Consider the following 16,307-nt stretch of genomic DNA (forward strand, 5'->3'; position numbering starts at 1 on the left):
GTCGTTCTTTTATAATGTGTGCAAGGTACAATGGCCAAGGGAGGGGGAGGTTCAAGTTTACTATGGGGACACAGATTCTCTGTTGTTAAAAGTTAAAATTTTGAAAATGGGATGCACATCAGCTTGCAGATGGAATACACTAACTGGAATGAGTCCCTCTACCCCAAGTTGGTGAAACTCCAGGCCCCCATTCAACTATTAATGTTAAAATCAGAGACGGGGAGTGATTTAATATCCTTAGGGGTGTTCCCCGGTCCTAAAGTTTACTGTCTGGAAACGCACGGCATGGATATGAAACAGGCATGTAAAGGGATGCCTTCACACTTTGTAAAAAACAATTTCGACATGAGTGTCTACAGAAACTGTGTAGACAGTTGTCTAGTGCCAAGAGCAAAAGTGCTAGCAATTCGCTCTCTAAAGTATAGAAACTATACTGTTAGAGTGGAAAAAAATGCCATGTCATGTATATCCGACAAGGTCTATGTGCTCGAGAATGGTGTAAAAGTACTCCCCCACGGCCACTTTCAAATTTCAGATGGAGTTGAATTTGCAGACTATCGAAACCAATTCGGTCTGGATAAGTTAACTTGAAAACCTCAAATAGTATAAAAATGGGGGGTGGGAGGGGTACAATAACAATTTATCAATTATAATCTTCATTTTGCAGCAACGGCTATTGTATAAAGAGTTTGTTTTTCAGCTTTCAGCCCCCAAGCGACCCCCGGGGGGTCCCGCCCGCGGCCTATCCCGGACAGTGGCCTTCAACCCCAGAGGGGTGGGGGGCCCTTGGGGGGATTCTCATCTTTTATATGTTGTAAATAGTCTAGAAATTTGTTCAACTGTGCTGCTATTTTACTTGCTGTATTTTAAGTTGTCTTTGTCAATAAGTGAAAAATAGTGTGTTGTATTTAAGTTTTTTTCGGTAATAAATGAAAAATATTGCTATTCGTGCTGTATTTTCAGTTGCTTTTGTCAATAAAGGAGAAAAAATGTTTTTGTTGTTCTTGTTGACGCACTAGTTAGATCTATTGGAAAAGTATTATTTAGTCATTAGACAAGTATGGTTTAAAGTTAGTTGCAGTCCGACTGTTGTCAACAGCAGTATGTATCAATTTAAAAAACCATTCAGGTCGTGTCTGTCTGGCCCATCAATGTCTGGGAAAATGACCCTTTTAGCTAAAATAATTAAAAATTGTAATAAATGTTTTTGGAACAACCAAAGAAAATTTACTATTGCTATTGTATTTGGCAAGAGTCCTATGACCAAATAAAAGCTATTGCCAGTACCACGTCTATACCAAAACAATTCATGCGGGGACTTGATATTTTCAATAGTATTGCACCAAACTCATGGCTGATTATTGATGATCTGGCTGAATCGATTGAACAGTTCTCACAGGAAATGCTACAACTGTTTACTGTTCGCTCTCATCATGAACACATTTCCATAACCATAGTTCTACATAATCTGTTTCATCAGAGCAAATGTATGAGAACCCTTGCTTTGAATTGCACCTACCTATATTATCTACCGAGTTGTTCGTGATTCTAGCTCGCTAAAAACTCTCAATAAGTAAATATATCCAGATGCTCCCAAATTTCTGCTGTCAGCGTACAGTCAGGTGACAAATAAGCCCTATGGGTACATTTTGTTAGATCTTAATCAGAATACGCCCGAGGATCTGCGTGTAGTCACAGATATTTTTGACAAAAAAATTACTGTATATCTTCCAGTAAACAGTGGAAAAGGCTATTAGTTGCCATCATGACATTGAAGAAACTACATGAAAATAGACAATTATTTTCTGTTCTAGGCACTTCAGAACCCCCACTTAGAAAAGCCATACTCAAACATGGCGTTTACAATTATTTCATTAATCTAATATCTGAACTTTGTTTAAATTTAACTGAGGGCAATGTACACTTGCCAGAAGGTGTTAGACAACAGACAAAGCAACATCGTTCTGCTGTACGTGCCGTGGCTTACAAAAACAAAGGAAAACATTTTAAAAGAAAACGTCTCCTTCAATCGGGCGGTAGCTTTTTTACACATTTACTACCAATAATTGCAGGAATTGTAAACAGTTTTATCTAGATGGCTAAACCCTATAAATTGACTCCAATAGAACTTGTCCTCTCACCCGTGGAACACTTTGAAGACAATCTAAGCAAATTCATTAATGATGAAAATATTGCCGATGATAAAAAGCTAGTTTTACTTCAAGATGCATTGCGTCATGTGAACAAACATAGACCATATCGTGAGAGACCCTTCGCCGTCATCACAGATCCCCCTAAACAGGAAACATCTCCTCAAGATTCTGCAGCAGTGCAATCAAAGGAGAAGGAATTGAATTCCATAGTGACATCAATTTGAAACTTATTGGCAGTGACCTATCGAGCACAGAGTAAAAGAGTATGAATACATCTCATGTTGGAAAGTGGTGGTGATGATTATCAAGTTAAAGCTGATAACAAAGAGAAACGAATTATAATTCAGGGGAAAAGTTATAATCTGCTTGATTTAATTTGCGATATGGTTACAAATCGTACAGTACTTTTATCATTTGACAATAATCTATACACCTTTCTAAATGCACCAAACTTCCCCAAAATTCTAATTGGCAATAAGCAAATTCTAAAGAAATTAACAGAATATAGTAGAGGTGTTAGTCCTCTAACAACGCCAACAACACCATTTAAACAAGAAGAAGAAGATTTTAATTCAATCTTAGAAAATACTAGCACTCCTAGTAGCAGCAATGATTTGATAACACCAACGACGACGGCTAGACAAAAGCAAAGAAGTATCGATTCACCGTCCATTGTGCAAAAGGGGAGTGGACATTACACTACGGGTTTGCGTTCAAAATGGATGAAGTTTTAAAACATGTCTATGAAAATTTTGGTGAAGTAGGAAGTCTAAATTCCCCCACAACGCTTTCTAAAGTTGCCTGTGACATAGAAGGTAGCGCATTAAAAAAAGTAAAAGAATATCTAGAAAATGAACCGAGTTACACTCTACATCGGAATCGCAGGCTTCGTGGCAAACAATATCGACAATCTAAAGCCTTTTTCCCTCTGCACATAATGCAAACTGATATTTTAACCTTAGATGCGATTCAACAGCGTCATAATACACCCTACAAATATATTCTAGTAGCAATCAGTGTCTTTAGTCGCTATGCATATGCCATTTCATTGCAATCGAAGAGAGGTGTTGAAGTTGCTCAGGCTTAAGAAAGTATTCTTGAACAAGATTGCTACAGAAAAATTCAATCGGATCGTGATAGCGAATTTGCTAATCCTCATGTGCAAAAGGTTCTATTCAAATATAATTCAACACTCTATCATAGTCACAGTCTGATAAAGGCTGCATTGGCTGAACGATTGATAAGAAAGATTCGTCTATTAATTGCAAGATATTGCACGCTGAAAAAAATGCTGCTTTTATTCATGATTTAGATAAAATCATGCAAATATATAACCAACAACAACATCGATCACTATCCAATGTTAGCCCTCGGGAAAGTTAATTGCAGTGAAAATACATTGAATGCTTTTCTTAAGTAATATTCCAGTGAAAAAAAATGTGAAAAAGAAATTCAATGTTGGTGATACTGTTTGTATTACTAGAACCACCCATATCTTTGAAAAGGGGAAATGTTTATCGAGCACTGAACTTTTTAAAGTGTCTAAAATCCTAGACATTGAACCCCCCGACATATTGGCTGCGAGACACCAAAGATGATGAGATTCTCGGCGGTTATTATGATTATGAACTACAAAAAGTTAGAAACACTAGTGAAATTTATCAAACTGAAAAGATATTAAAGAGCCGTACTCGCAGGGGGAAGAGACAGTTGCTTGTTCGTTGGCTAGGATACAACTCTTATTTTGATACTTGGGTTGCAGTTGAAGAGATTAAAAATGCCCAATGATTTCTATGTGACACTCATGTCCAATGGTTCCAATCCTCTCTACAAGGATTTGAATAGAACAAGGGATTTTCGGACGAAACTCTCCCCAACCATCAAATTCGATGGCGCGTATGAAGTGGCTCTTGTCGACTGTATTTTCAAAAATACGTATGACATCCTGAGAAAAGATCACGAATCTGATATAAAAATTAGACCCTATGATTGGCTGCCACCCCCAGGTGATCAAGAATAAATTCAAAAGATCAATTGGATGAATTATCCATATATTGAATTACCCTACAAAGAACTCACCTGTATGAATGATTTGTGTCGTTCTATCAATAAAATAATTTCCGCTCGTAAAAAAGGAACCTTTCATTTCAACTATTCAAAGGAGGTGGGCAAGATCTACATTAGTTCACCCATTGCCGATGAAATGGTTATTCTCAATGATAATCTAAAAGATGTTCTTGGCTTTAAGCTCAATCCTGCCTTCTCCACGGATACTTGTATATTTCTCTACGCTTCATTTGTTGAAACATTCAAAGTTGGCAATAGCAATTTCCCCCTCCTACGAGTTCTTGAACGAAAAACCAATCAAGAACGTATTCACCATTAAAATATAAAGCATCTTCAGTATATCCCCGTAAACACTTCCTATTTGAAACTCTGTCAGTTAACACTAACAACTGAATTAGGTGATCCCCTAGCAATATCAAAAGGTTTGGCTGTGATTACATGCTATGTTCGACCCGTTCAAAAACAACATGTCTAATAGAAAGGTGGTATTTACTGGTCTTGGTATAGACTTCTATGTTAATACTCTTGGCCCAAGCCGGGAAATAGAATACGGAACGAACTATAACAAAGGTCGCTCATCGATATATGGCTATGGTTTTTGCAGCTAGTTTGCTAAGCTGTTTCGCTCTGCACTACCTCTAGCTAGAAAGTATATTGTACCGTCTGCGACAGATTTTGCATCCTCTACATTATACGATTGGGGCACTGGCAAGGATTTAAAAAAAGTGCTTCGGAAAATCTTAGGTCCAGTGCGCGTACCCTTGGCGAAAAATTGAAATCTCAACAGAATGGAAATGGTTTAAAAAGGCCGGGAAACAGTGCACCACTCATCAGTCTCTACTCAGGTCAGAAACGAAAGACACCACTCCTGTCAATGAAAAGAAGAAAAAAGATGATACATGGAGTAAACAGTAGGAAGAAGAAGCCCCAGGAAGAGAATTGTTAGATCGAAACTGGATTTCTTTTCATAGATGGCATATCTACCGCATAAGAATTCCCAACCTTCAATCACTTCATCTTTAAATCTGTTCAATGCAGAAAATGTTGATGTGAGTGTAAAACATTGATACTATGAACAATTTTATCCATAACAACCCCTCTCCGACAATATCCACTTTCAAATTTATTCCAATGAAGACTACTTTATGGACATGTCTTCAACATTTATAGATTTACAAACGAAAGTCTGGAAATCCAATATTACATTAACAATTCTTGCCGATGGAATATCCTATGAAAATTGTATATTACATAATTTATTTCGTTAAATTAGTGTCTACATGAATGGCACTTTTGTGAGCACAAGCAACAATCTCTCAAATTATACAAGCTATATGCAATCCATGCTGATGACACCCAAGTCATACAAGGAATTGAGAGGCACCTCCAATGGATACGAATATATTACTAATACTGATAGTACAGGTGCACTTAAAAATGTTACAACTAGTGAATTATATCTAGTTGGAAAAATATATCATGAAATGTTTAATATACCTCAATAGCTACCACCCAATATTAAAGTGGATATAAAATTGACGATTGCTCCATCCAATTTCATTTTACGAAAGGAACTTCCTGCTAATCCTGATGTAACCCTCTCCCTCGCCTCGGCAATACTATATGTACGCAAACAGCAGGTTATGAGTTCTGTTGCTTTGGCAGTGGAAAAACAGCCAGTGGAAATAATATTAAACTACTTGTTCCTCATACAAACACCAATCAACGTCATAGTGCCACATACTCATGCACCTTCCCTGACTCATCCTTTATCAATGGCAATTTTCGGTCAAAATTAGCATTGGTATTTGTAAAAAGCGCTAGTGCAATAGGATCGTGGACTGGATGCCCACATAAATTTGAAATGTTTGGGCTCTCATCTCTTGTCTGCAAAGTAAATGGAATCCCACTCTACAATGTATCTTTTGATAAATCCTATAGGACGTTGTATCAGTTGACCATGCAAACCCTAGATCAAGATTCACAACTATTTGAAAATGGTCTAACCGAAGAAATGCTCGCTAAAACACATGGTATCATTGTATTGGATTTGTCTTGCACCCAGGATATGAGTATAGTACGAACGGGGAGTTTCTTTTTAGAGTGTACATTTGCCGACCCATTAGCTGAGAGTATTGCACTAAACTCGCTAAATCAATTTGAAACCTATTGGGAAATAACTCCCGAAGGCAGTGTTCTACTAGACCTTGCACCATGAACACGAGTGAAACAATCAATGTATTTAATATGGACCCCTACATGTCCAAATATAGATCCTATTAACTGCCCTCAGACTTTCTTGGAAAAATTCAAAGTGTAAACAATACCGTAATCATTATTAATAGCAGTCCGTCAACTGTGAATACTGGCCATTGGTTATGCATCTTTCAAACAGTGAAGACGGTTTAATTTTGTGATCCTCTCGGTTTACCCTATACATTCTACACTCCACACATCAGCAACTATATTGTGAGCAGTGGGAAAACTATTATTTAAAATATGAAGAGAGTGCAGGATCTGACGACTAAAAGCTGTGGTTTCCATGCACTACTATATTTTGTGTTCAGATTTCGCGGCTATACATAGATGCAGTTTCTCAACATTTATGCAGACAATCCATGTTTGAACGACTTTATGGTGGAAATATCCTCTCAGACCTATATAATATTGATTTTAGTGCCCTATGAGTAAAGTGCTTAAAAATTTATGTGAATTTGTTTGTTAACAAAGAAAAAATGTGTACAGCAATTTCTTGATTTATCACGTTCAATTTCTTTTTCAGTGCATTCGCGAGAACTACTGCTGTGAACCATTGATGCTGGTAGTTCGTTTAAAGCCTTTTCATTTTGATCTCTAGTGAGTCCAAAGTCTGGATCACAATTTCTACAGCGTTATGTAGCTTCACTCTTGTCGTATCTCTTTGTATATTCAATTATACTATTTGCATTCATATTGTGAAATTCACGTGTTTCAATCTGTCTATTTGAAGCAATATCACATACAGTGTTTTCAAATAGTGAATCACATTCGATATCTGCCAAATAAAAATCACTAGGTTTATAGTCATAATAGGCAGTGTCGTCACAGCGAGGAGGTAGAAACCAAATTGTCTTGTTACCCCAACAATTGAATAGTAGACCTGATTCTTCCTTCCAAAATAATTTAAATTCACGACGATATCAATCTCGTAGAAATAAACTAAAATCACGTTTTGGGTTCTTTCCAATCATACCGGGATAAGTATTCTCCCACTGATCACATTTGTCACAGTGGCCATTGGAGCATAGATGTCCTCTAGGGTGAGAGTCACAAATGTCTTCAAGACATGAATTACAGCCTTTAATTTGTACAGCATATTCTCTATGTACTTTACAGGTATTGCATAATTTGCACTTTTCATTATAGTCATTAATTATTGTACAATTCTCATATGATGACCAGCTGCCAAAAGTGTACATACATAATGGGCATGTAAAGTACATTTTTTTGGTTTCCGTTGTCAACTCTCTCACAGCTAAAAAGAAACTGATCCTCATTCGATAAATTCAGAAGGGGATGTGAGAGGAGTAACTCTGTGACGTTACATAACCTCTTTCGAAGGGTGAGCCATCTACATAGAATCTATGGCAATGTTTTCAAAAGTATATCTACGATGTTATTCGGCTTTGTTTCAATTATCAATAAATTTTATCATAAATTTATCATAAATTATCAATAAATTTGTTTCAATCATATATCAATAAATTGAGTAAAAGCATTTGAATCACGTCTTAAAAGCTTCATACAATAGTCCAATGGGGTAGAATCAGTTCTCATTATATTGGGAAGTGTTCCCTGAGAAAATATCTTCCATTGAAGGGATAACTCGAGAAAATCGTCATCCAAAATCAAATGTTTTTCCATAATCACAAGATTCGACCTAATTCTCTCTTTCTCAAATTTATTCATTTTTTCAATCCTATCACTCTCACTGCTGACTCTAGACTAACCATGATTCGTTCTACTTCAAGAATATTAGATAATCTAAAATAAAGAAAAGGGTGACATTTTTGATTTCGAAACAATTTCATTGAGCGTGTATAATTACAACAATAATATATAATACACATGTACAATTAGCGATATAACTCATTGTCCTCTATATGCTTCACCGTTGCATTTAAAGCACTTTGAAGTCTATTCACATGTGCTATATGAACTTTTGCAGCGAAGTATAATTGATCCTCCATTTTAAATTTGCTCAAAGATAACACATATCTTGCATATACTTCATCCGATTCAAGACAAAGCTGTGATCCTCTTGTGAATTCCACCGGAATGTTTGGTGCTCTTGTATCATTGCTACCAACTCCAATATAATATAATAATATAATATATAATATACATTTATTACCTGCCAAAACTGTAAGAAATACAATGGGCGGCAAAGTATAAAAAAGTGGAAAAAAGTGAAAAAAGAAAAAAAAAGACAAACAACAAGTACGGTTTAACACGAATATATACAATGAAATGGGCCCTCAACATCGACATTCAAATAACACATTCAACTCAAGTCTGTCCCTGAAGAGTTACCCAAGGATGACCTAGAGTCATGAACTTTTTATGAAAACTCACTACTCTGACAGGAACTGCCAAGGCAGGGTCTATCAATCCAAATCTACTGATCAAATACCGGTTTTTGGACCATGGTGGTAGTCCAAGCAGATACTTAGCATATTTAAAATAAATCGTGCGCAACTTTTTCTTCTCTGTCTGTGTGAAGCAACTCCAAAACGGAGAGATGTAGAGAAAACTCGGTAAAGCAAATGCATTATACAGTCGGGCTAAAATATCACGACTAAATCTCGCCTTGCTCGGGACAAGCTTTCCATATGCAGAACAAACTTTTATAAGTGTATCAGCGATAATAAGTACGCGTGTGGCCTTGAGTGATGTACCGATTGGGACTCCAAGGTAAGTAAGCGATGGAACAGGTTTGATTTCCGTATCATCCAGCATAACGCATATGTCCTCAGTCGACACTTTATAAGTCAAAAATAACAATTCAGTTTTTGATGGATTAAATGTATGGCCGACACGAGTATATTCTACCTTTAATGCACTAAAGCAACTCTTTATTCCATTCAGGGTTCTACTAATGTTTAAAATGTCGTCGGCATAACCTATGAGCGACACATCAATCCCACATAAAATACACGTTGTTGGTGCTTCATGTTGCACTTCGATTACGGAATTATTGAATAAATCTGGTGAATTTACTGCCCCTTGCCTAATACCCTTTTCCACTGGTATATCAAGTTCTAAAAGCATATCACAATCCAAACCAGGACACTTTATCCTAACACGAAGATTACTATACATTGAATCAAGTGGTTTGATGACCGAATTTTCTACGCCTCTCTCTGCTGCAGAGAGTAAAATATGTTCGTGGATAGACGAATCGAAAGCACGGGCAAGATCATGGGCTGCTAAAACTAAAGAATCGTTGTCATTCTCAGCGTCAGTCAGTATACACACCAGCGACTAAAGGGCATGATCACAACCAAGCGATCGCTGGAACCCAAACTGATGTGGGGGAACCGAGTACTTGCTTCTAATTTCGTCACGAATAAGAAGCTCAAATAGTTTACATAGTGTAGTCGACACAGTAATGGGCCTATATGAAGACTCCTGGGAGTTAGGCTTCCCTGGTTTGAGAATGGGTGTTATTACACCAATGCAAAAGGTAGCCAGGACGATACCTCTGGTAACGATAATTTGGAATAATAATGATACATGTTCAAAAAGTTGTTCACTACCGTAGAGTAAATGCTAGCCACAAATTTTATCGAAGCCTCTCGAAAATTTCTTTTTTAGCTTTTTCAGGCATTCACGTATTACACTTCTATTAACTACCATGTTCTCATTCGGCAGTTTTAGCATTTCATCTAGCTCACTCCGGCAAGAATTCCGTAGCACTTGGTCAGGACTTTTGAACTGATCGGTGAAGTAAGTATTCCAGGCCTCTTTTATTAGAAGGGGGACCTCAGAGGTCAATTCTTTGGGCTTCACTAAATTCCGCCAAAGGAGTTTGGGATCGGACTTGCTGTATTCATCAATTATGTCTCTACGGGGCTCAAACAACGCTTTTACAAAGGCACGTTTAGCATGATCCTTCACTTTCCAGACTCGCCCAAATCTTGGCTTAATATTATCACACCAAAGGCGAAACCAGAACTTTTCAGTCTGGCATGTTTCTTTTAAATTTAGGTTAGCAGACCATCCTCTAATTTCAGTGTTTACTTGAACTTTACGAGAGGGTACGGCTGCTGATTCGGCACACCGAAGGGCATGACATATTGAGGCAGAGTAAATGTTCAACAGAAGTTTCTGCTCTTCGGCCGGGATGTCAATGTTGGACATCAGTAGCGGGAAAGGGACTTGGATCTTTTCAAGAATGCTATTACACACTTGTTGATACTGTTGGATCGCAGCATCATCGAGGTTCCAATCTTTCACATCTTTGAGCTTTGGAGCTGCGCTTTTTTTTGCTTCAGAGAACGGGCAAGCGAATCTCAAGGATATAGGGAAGTGATCGCTAAGTGTACCACTCATTAGTACCGACACAGATTCGTCCTGGACATTGAATGATGTAACAACATGGTCGAGATTCGATACAGAGCCACTGTTATGACAATAACTGAAGTTTTTATCTTTATCCACAACCTTGAAGCCATCTGGTAAGACTCCTAAAGCTATTTGTGTTCTAGGACTGTCAGTGTCAGTAAGGTTGCAATTGAAGTCGCCGATAATTAAATAGTCATGACCCGACTGCTTTATTCTCGACACACATTTAGCAAGTTTCTCACAGGATAGGTTGAATTTTCTCTTTGATCGATCATTCTTGTAATTAGTAGGAGGGTAAACACAGATTAGAACATTACCATAGACGTCCACTGCGATATAACTGGCTTGCTGCTCGACAAGTTTGGCGGAGATGTGATCTTTAATTACAGTAGCGATGCCTCCAGATGGCCTTCCCCTACCGCTTGATTTCGCTTCTCTAATAAAGAACCGATGCTTGTCAAAGAACTTGATACAATCCAAGCTATCCTTGCTTAAGAAGTGTTCTTGTATGCAAACTATGTCATGATCCTTGGCAAATTGTTTAATAATTGGCACCTTATCACGCAGATTTCCGTTCATATTCCAAGATATTACTTTAAGAGATGAAATGGTGGCTCTTGTCATTGCGGTTTCTTCATTGCTTTTAGGACTTCGGGACAACGGATGCTATAACAGGGGTGCTTATCGGATTTGCAAAGCGCGCACCGAATAGGATTTTCGCAAGGATGCTCCTTTTCTGATGCATGCCCTTCTTCGCCGCATCTAGCGCAACGTTTAGAGTTTTCACATTTCGACGCTAGGTGTCCGTAGTTTTGACAGTTGAAGCACCGGTGCGGGACATTAATAAACTCATCAATATGAATTCTTTCGTATCCTATCAAGGGCGGGTTCTGCATTGCATGTTGCAGATCACTTTTAAGGGAAAACTGCAGATTGAAGGACCTGGTTGCTCGGTTTTGCTCTGCTTTAACACAATTCGGGACCACGGCTAATAGAGCATCAGCATCAATTTCTGTGGGTACAAGTCTAGCTATACCAGAAAAGGTAGGAGTTTTCATTTTGGGGTCCAAAGTCGCATTATCACCGTTTAGAATAGCAACACTCAGTTTTTCGGCCGCTTGTTTGTCTTTCAGGTTTATACGCCATTCAGTATGGGTTTGCTTCAGCTCACCAACATGATCTGTTATGCTTGAATCGTTGTTACATAGATTGTCAATAAAAGCTTTTCTCCCAGCAGCGGAAGGTGGCGGGTTTGCCGGCTTCTTAAGAATGACAGCATAGGTGGCACTTGTCGATGCTTGTGTTGGCAGGCTATGCGTTGTTGAGTCCTTATTTCGGGCAATCAGTGAATCTAACTTCGTATTCATCTCGTTAATATTTCTGGTAACAAATGCGCTGATTTGGCTACCGCAAGAGGGGACTTCTTCGGGCTCGGCAATAACAAAAGTCGGTAGCTCCACACTTTTCAGATCACATTCTTTTAAGATTTTCATTATGCCGAGAACGTTTTCACTTTCAATATGTTTTATGGAGGGGCGTACGTTTGGATGAACAATAGAGTAGATGAGGATTTTAGCCTCCCTGATCGATTCTTTCCCAAAGAAGTCGGTGCACGTCTTAGCTATCTCATCTTTCGGTACACCACTGAGCATTGATCTTAGCACATAGCTCAGTACAGCATTCGAGACAGATTTTTTTTGAGTAGTCATCTTGGCCAAGGAAGAAGTCGCTCGTAAAATATTCACCGGCAACGTCGCACGGCAAAAATTTCAAAAAGTCACATCGGCATGGTCGAGCTACACCTGCAAATGGTCGCTGGCAACCCTGTACACGGGAGAAATTCTTTGGAGCTTTTACGTCGAGGAAAACGAGGGAAGTGTAGAGCCCCGCTACCTATTCCCCGCAGTTAAGAGTCAAAAGACCCGGCAGGTACTACTATTCTCACACTAATAACACCTATAGCAAAAATCCGTCCTTATATTCGCTGCTGCGATCTTGTCCCGTTAGTGTTTCCAAATCCCAGATTGGCCTAGAAAGAGACACATGACCTTGTACCGGTTAGACACTCTTATCTGACAATGATATAAACTTAGCTTTAGAGTAATAGAAACAAAAAACAAGTTGACCAACAAACAGAACAGAAACAACATCATATCATGTAATCATCAAACAATATCACCAACAACAAACAGAACTATGAAACAGCATAAAATCATATAACCATCAAACAATATAACCATCAAACCATATAACCATCAACAAACAGAACTAAGAAACAACATCAAATCATGTATCCAACAAACAACATCAAACCAACCATCAGCAGACAGAACCATGAAACAACACTCATAACCATCAAACAACATAACCTGAACATGATGTAAACTTCTGTCTGTATCCATTAGGCTTAGAAACATCAAACAAGTTGACCAAAAAACAGAACAGAACTATGAAACAACATCTAATCATATAACCCGCAAACAATATAACCATCAAACCATATAACCATTAACAAACAGAACTAAGAAACAACACCAAATCATATAACCAGCAAACAATATAACCATCAAACCATATAACCATCAAACCATATACCCTCAAACCATATAACCTTGGATAATATGTTCCTACTGATATTGCTTACTGCAGCTATTAATCCCTTTTCTTTCTGAAATCTTATGATTTTGATGTTGTGTAACACTTTTTAATATAACTGCTAAATTTTAGGAAGATACAAGCCAAGTGTCAGTCTGACGAAAACAGAGTTTCTTCTTTTTGAACGAACTTCATCACAATATTTTGCCCCACCTACAGTTTCTCAAAGAGAGAGAAAGAGAAAGATAGATAAAGAGAGAAAAAAAGAGAGCGAGAGAGAGGAATTGATTAAGCACAAGGAATAAATGTGTAAAAATAGTTAGCCATTGAGCTCCAATGAGCCTGCGTGGCTAAGAGAAGGCACAAAATTTGGCTATAAAACGATAAAAAAAGGGAGAAGAAAAAGAACCAACACATACAGAGTTAGTTAAGTGTTGAAATTTTACTAAACCCAGAAAATAGATAGCCTTTTTTCACAAGGGTTATAAAAAACAATCATAACATATGATTAATCTGATCTGGAGATAAACTAACAACCGTAAATGGCAAAATGTATTTTCTTTTCTTAATATTATTTTTTTTTAATTATTTTTATTTTGAAATATTTTTCATTTCATTTTAGTTTATTTTTCATGTTCTTAATATTTTCTTTAAAAGTATGTCGTTATTACTTCTTTGTGAAGACTGAGGGAGAAAAGGTTTTTACTGGATAAAAACTTTAGTATCATGGTATCACCTACGGAGGTTTTTTGCAAGACTCTAGACTATTTGTGGTCGATTAAGGTATTCCGGGCCTACGTGTTAGTTCCCTAAAATTGGCAGCCCTCAAGTTGGAATTTACCATGGAAATTTTGGTTTGGTTGCTCCCAGCAGTTGAACTCGCTAGTATTTGCTACGTTTTTCCAGCCCGGCATGGGCTTACAAACACATAAAAAGTACACGTCCATTTGACATTCAGGCCTGTTTAAATTCTCCTGGGCCTCCCCCTTTATCAATTCAATTCAATATTTATTTACAAACAAAAATATTACAAATAATTTACTAATAACCACCTCAAATACATGCAAAAAATCCCTTGTGACGGTGTGGCTATTTACATTGTTTTACACAAATAATTAATCAAATTAACAAAAAATTAGATTAAATAAACAAATTACGTAACCAAAATATAACCTATAGCCAATCTTTCATCAAACTTTCTACCATAATAACAGGAACAATAATAATAATAATAACAATAAATAATTAAAACTACAAACCTTTTCCTAGTAAATATCTTTTTAAATTACTTTTAAATAGCCCAAGGTGCTCAGCCACCCAAATGCTATTTGAAATGGAGTTCCATATCTACATAATATATTAAATATATGGGCCAAACCGGGTCATCCAAAACCGGTTCATCCAATTATATTTGACCGGTTATTTGAGCAGACCGTTATTTGTTTTGAGGAGACCGGTTATTTGAGATGGACCGGTTTGGTCCATGTCTGATACGGAGAAGCGGTCAATAAACAAAAAAAAAAACTCAAAACGTATCCTTCGAAATGTTGTTGACAATCCCCCCTCGAGGGTTGACTGATAATTTCTTGTAATATGGTATTTGTCGTATTTTAGAATGTGTTGTATAGTTAACTGGGTTTAAAGCAAATTAATTAGTTACTTCATTTAGGGAGAACCCAACTGAACTTCAAAATATCACTGCTACCTCACTTCTAGACTCCAATTATATCAAAGGAAAACAAACAAAAGTTATTATCCATGGCTGGGTTTCAAATGGACAATCTGAATGGATGGTCGGAATGAAAGATGGTATGTTATTTTTCCGTTTCTTTATGCCCGAGCTAAACTTTGCCACATAGGTTGATTGAAAAAAAAGAGTTTGTGAATGGTCCATTTTTTTTTCGAGGACTTTAATGTCACACTTGCGTCACAGAAATGGGAGATTGAAATGGCTATAAAATGCTTTGCAGATTCTATATCAACCCAAACTTGTTACCAAATACTATTTATTATAATACTATGCCTTCTAATCTTTCGCAGAGATTGATCACATTGACGGGAAGTTTCTTTTGCAAGCCTCCATCTTTTCCAATTTTAAAAACCATACCTTGCATCGTCACTCTGATTGGCCAATTATGACTGGAAATTGAGCATAGCTTAACCTACCAAATTATGCACGGGGTACATTGTTGCTATTTTAGTTGGTAGTAGTTTACACTCACTAATATATTTACATATTAGGAGGAGGGGGTAAAGTAAACGTAAGACACTTTCAGGAATAATATAAGTAAGTATTTTAGAATTTTTAATATTTGGTTCAGAATTTTATTGTTTTTCTGTCTGAGGAGGAGTGATTGTAAACTAGTACCCTTTAGTTGTGTGTAATTATGTTTCTATTCATAAGTTTGACTATAGCAGGGCTCAGGCATCTTATTTGTTTATTGTGTGTAAGTTGTTTTTAGGCCGCCTCAAATACTACGGAAAAACTAAACTTAGTTCTTCGGTACCTTGATCAGGACTCTGAATGTAAAGTTGGGACAGCAGCTTTCTAATTTCGATACCCTTGGAAATTCGAAAAGTTAACAAAACTTGGTATGTCAAGTGCTAATTTTGATATTCTGAAAAATTAGTGACGTAGTATAGGTAACATGATATTACAATTGAAGATTATCGCGTGTCAGGGGACTATTACTAGCTAAAATCGTAACGTTAAGATAGCAGAAGTCAATCGTTTAGACGAAGGAAAACTTTAAGGAAATCTTCTTTGATATGCTGCCTCCCCTCACCCCCCTGAGAACCAAAATGAAAAGTCGTAAGGAGTAAACATTTATTTACGTAAGACATTCCCATTGGTGCTCTACATAATACCCAAGGCGATTGTAAAAT

The 16,307-nt window shown here is 37.3% G+C and overlaps 1 protein-coding gene and 1 long non-coding RNA gene across 3 annotated transcripts in view; one reads left to right on the forward strand and one right to left on the reverse strand.

The window, feature by feature from the left end:
* The window catches only part of LOC148945493 (uncharacterized), a 175,803-nt gene that overhangs the window by 63,297 nt on the left and 96,199 nt on the right, over window positions 1–16,307 (reverse strand). The gene's annotated exons all lie outside the window — the stretch shown is intronic.
* The window catches only part of LOC148945494 (pancreatic triacylglycerol lipase-like), a 97,665-nt gene that overhangs the window by 15,572 nt on the left and 65,786 nt on the right, over window positions 1–16,307 (forward strand). For both annotated transcript variants that reach the window (XM_089099622.1, XM_089099621.1), the window contains exon 2: window positions 15,091–15,230. In XM_089099622.1, the coding sequence (XP_088955748.1) occupies window positions 15,091–15,230 (140 nt within the window). The remainder of the gene's footprint in view (window positions 1–15,090; window positions 15,231–16,307) is intronic.

Source organism: Artemia sp. Qi Xiang Cuo, chromosome 13, assembly GCF_049724085.1.
Source record: "Artemia sp. Qi Xiang Cuo chromosome 13, ASM4972408v1, whole genome shotgun sequence".
Lineage (NCBI taxonomy): Eukaryota > Metazoa > Arthropoda > Branchiopoda > Anostraca > Artemiidae > Artemia > Artemia sp. Qi Xiang Cuo.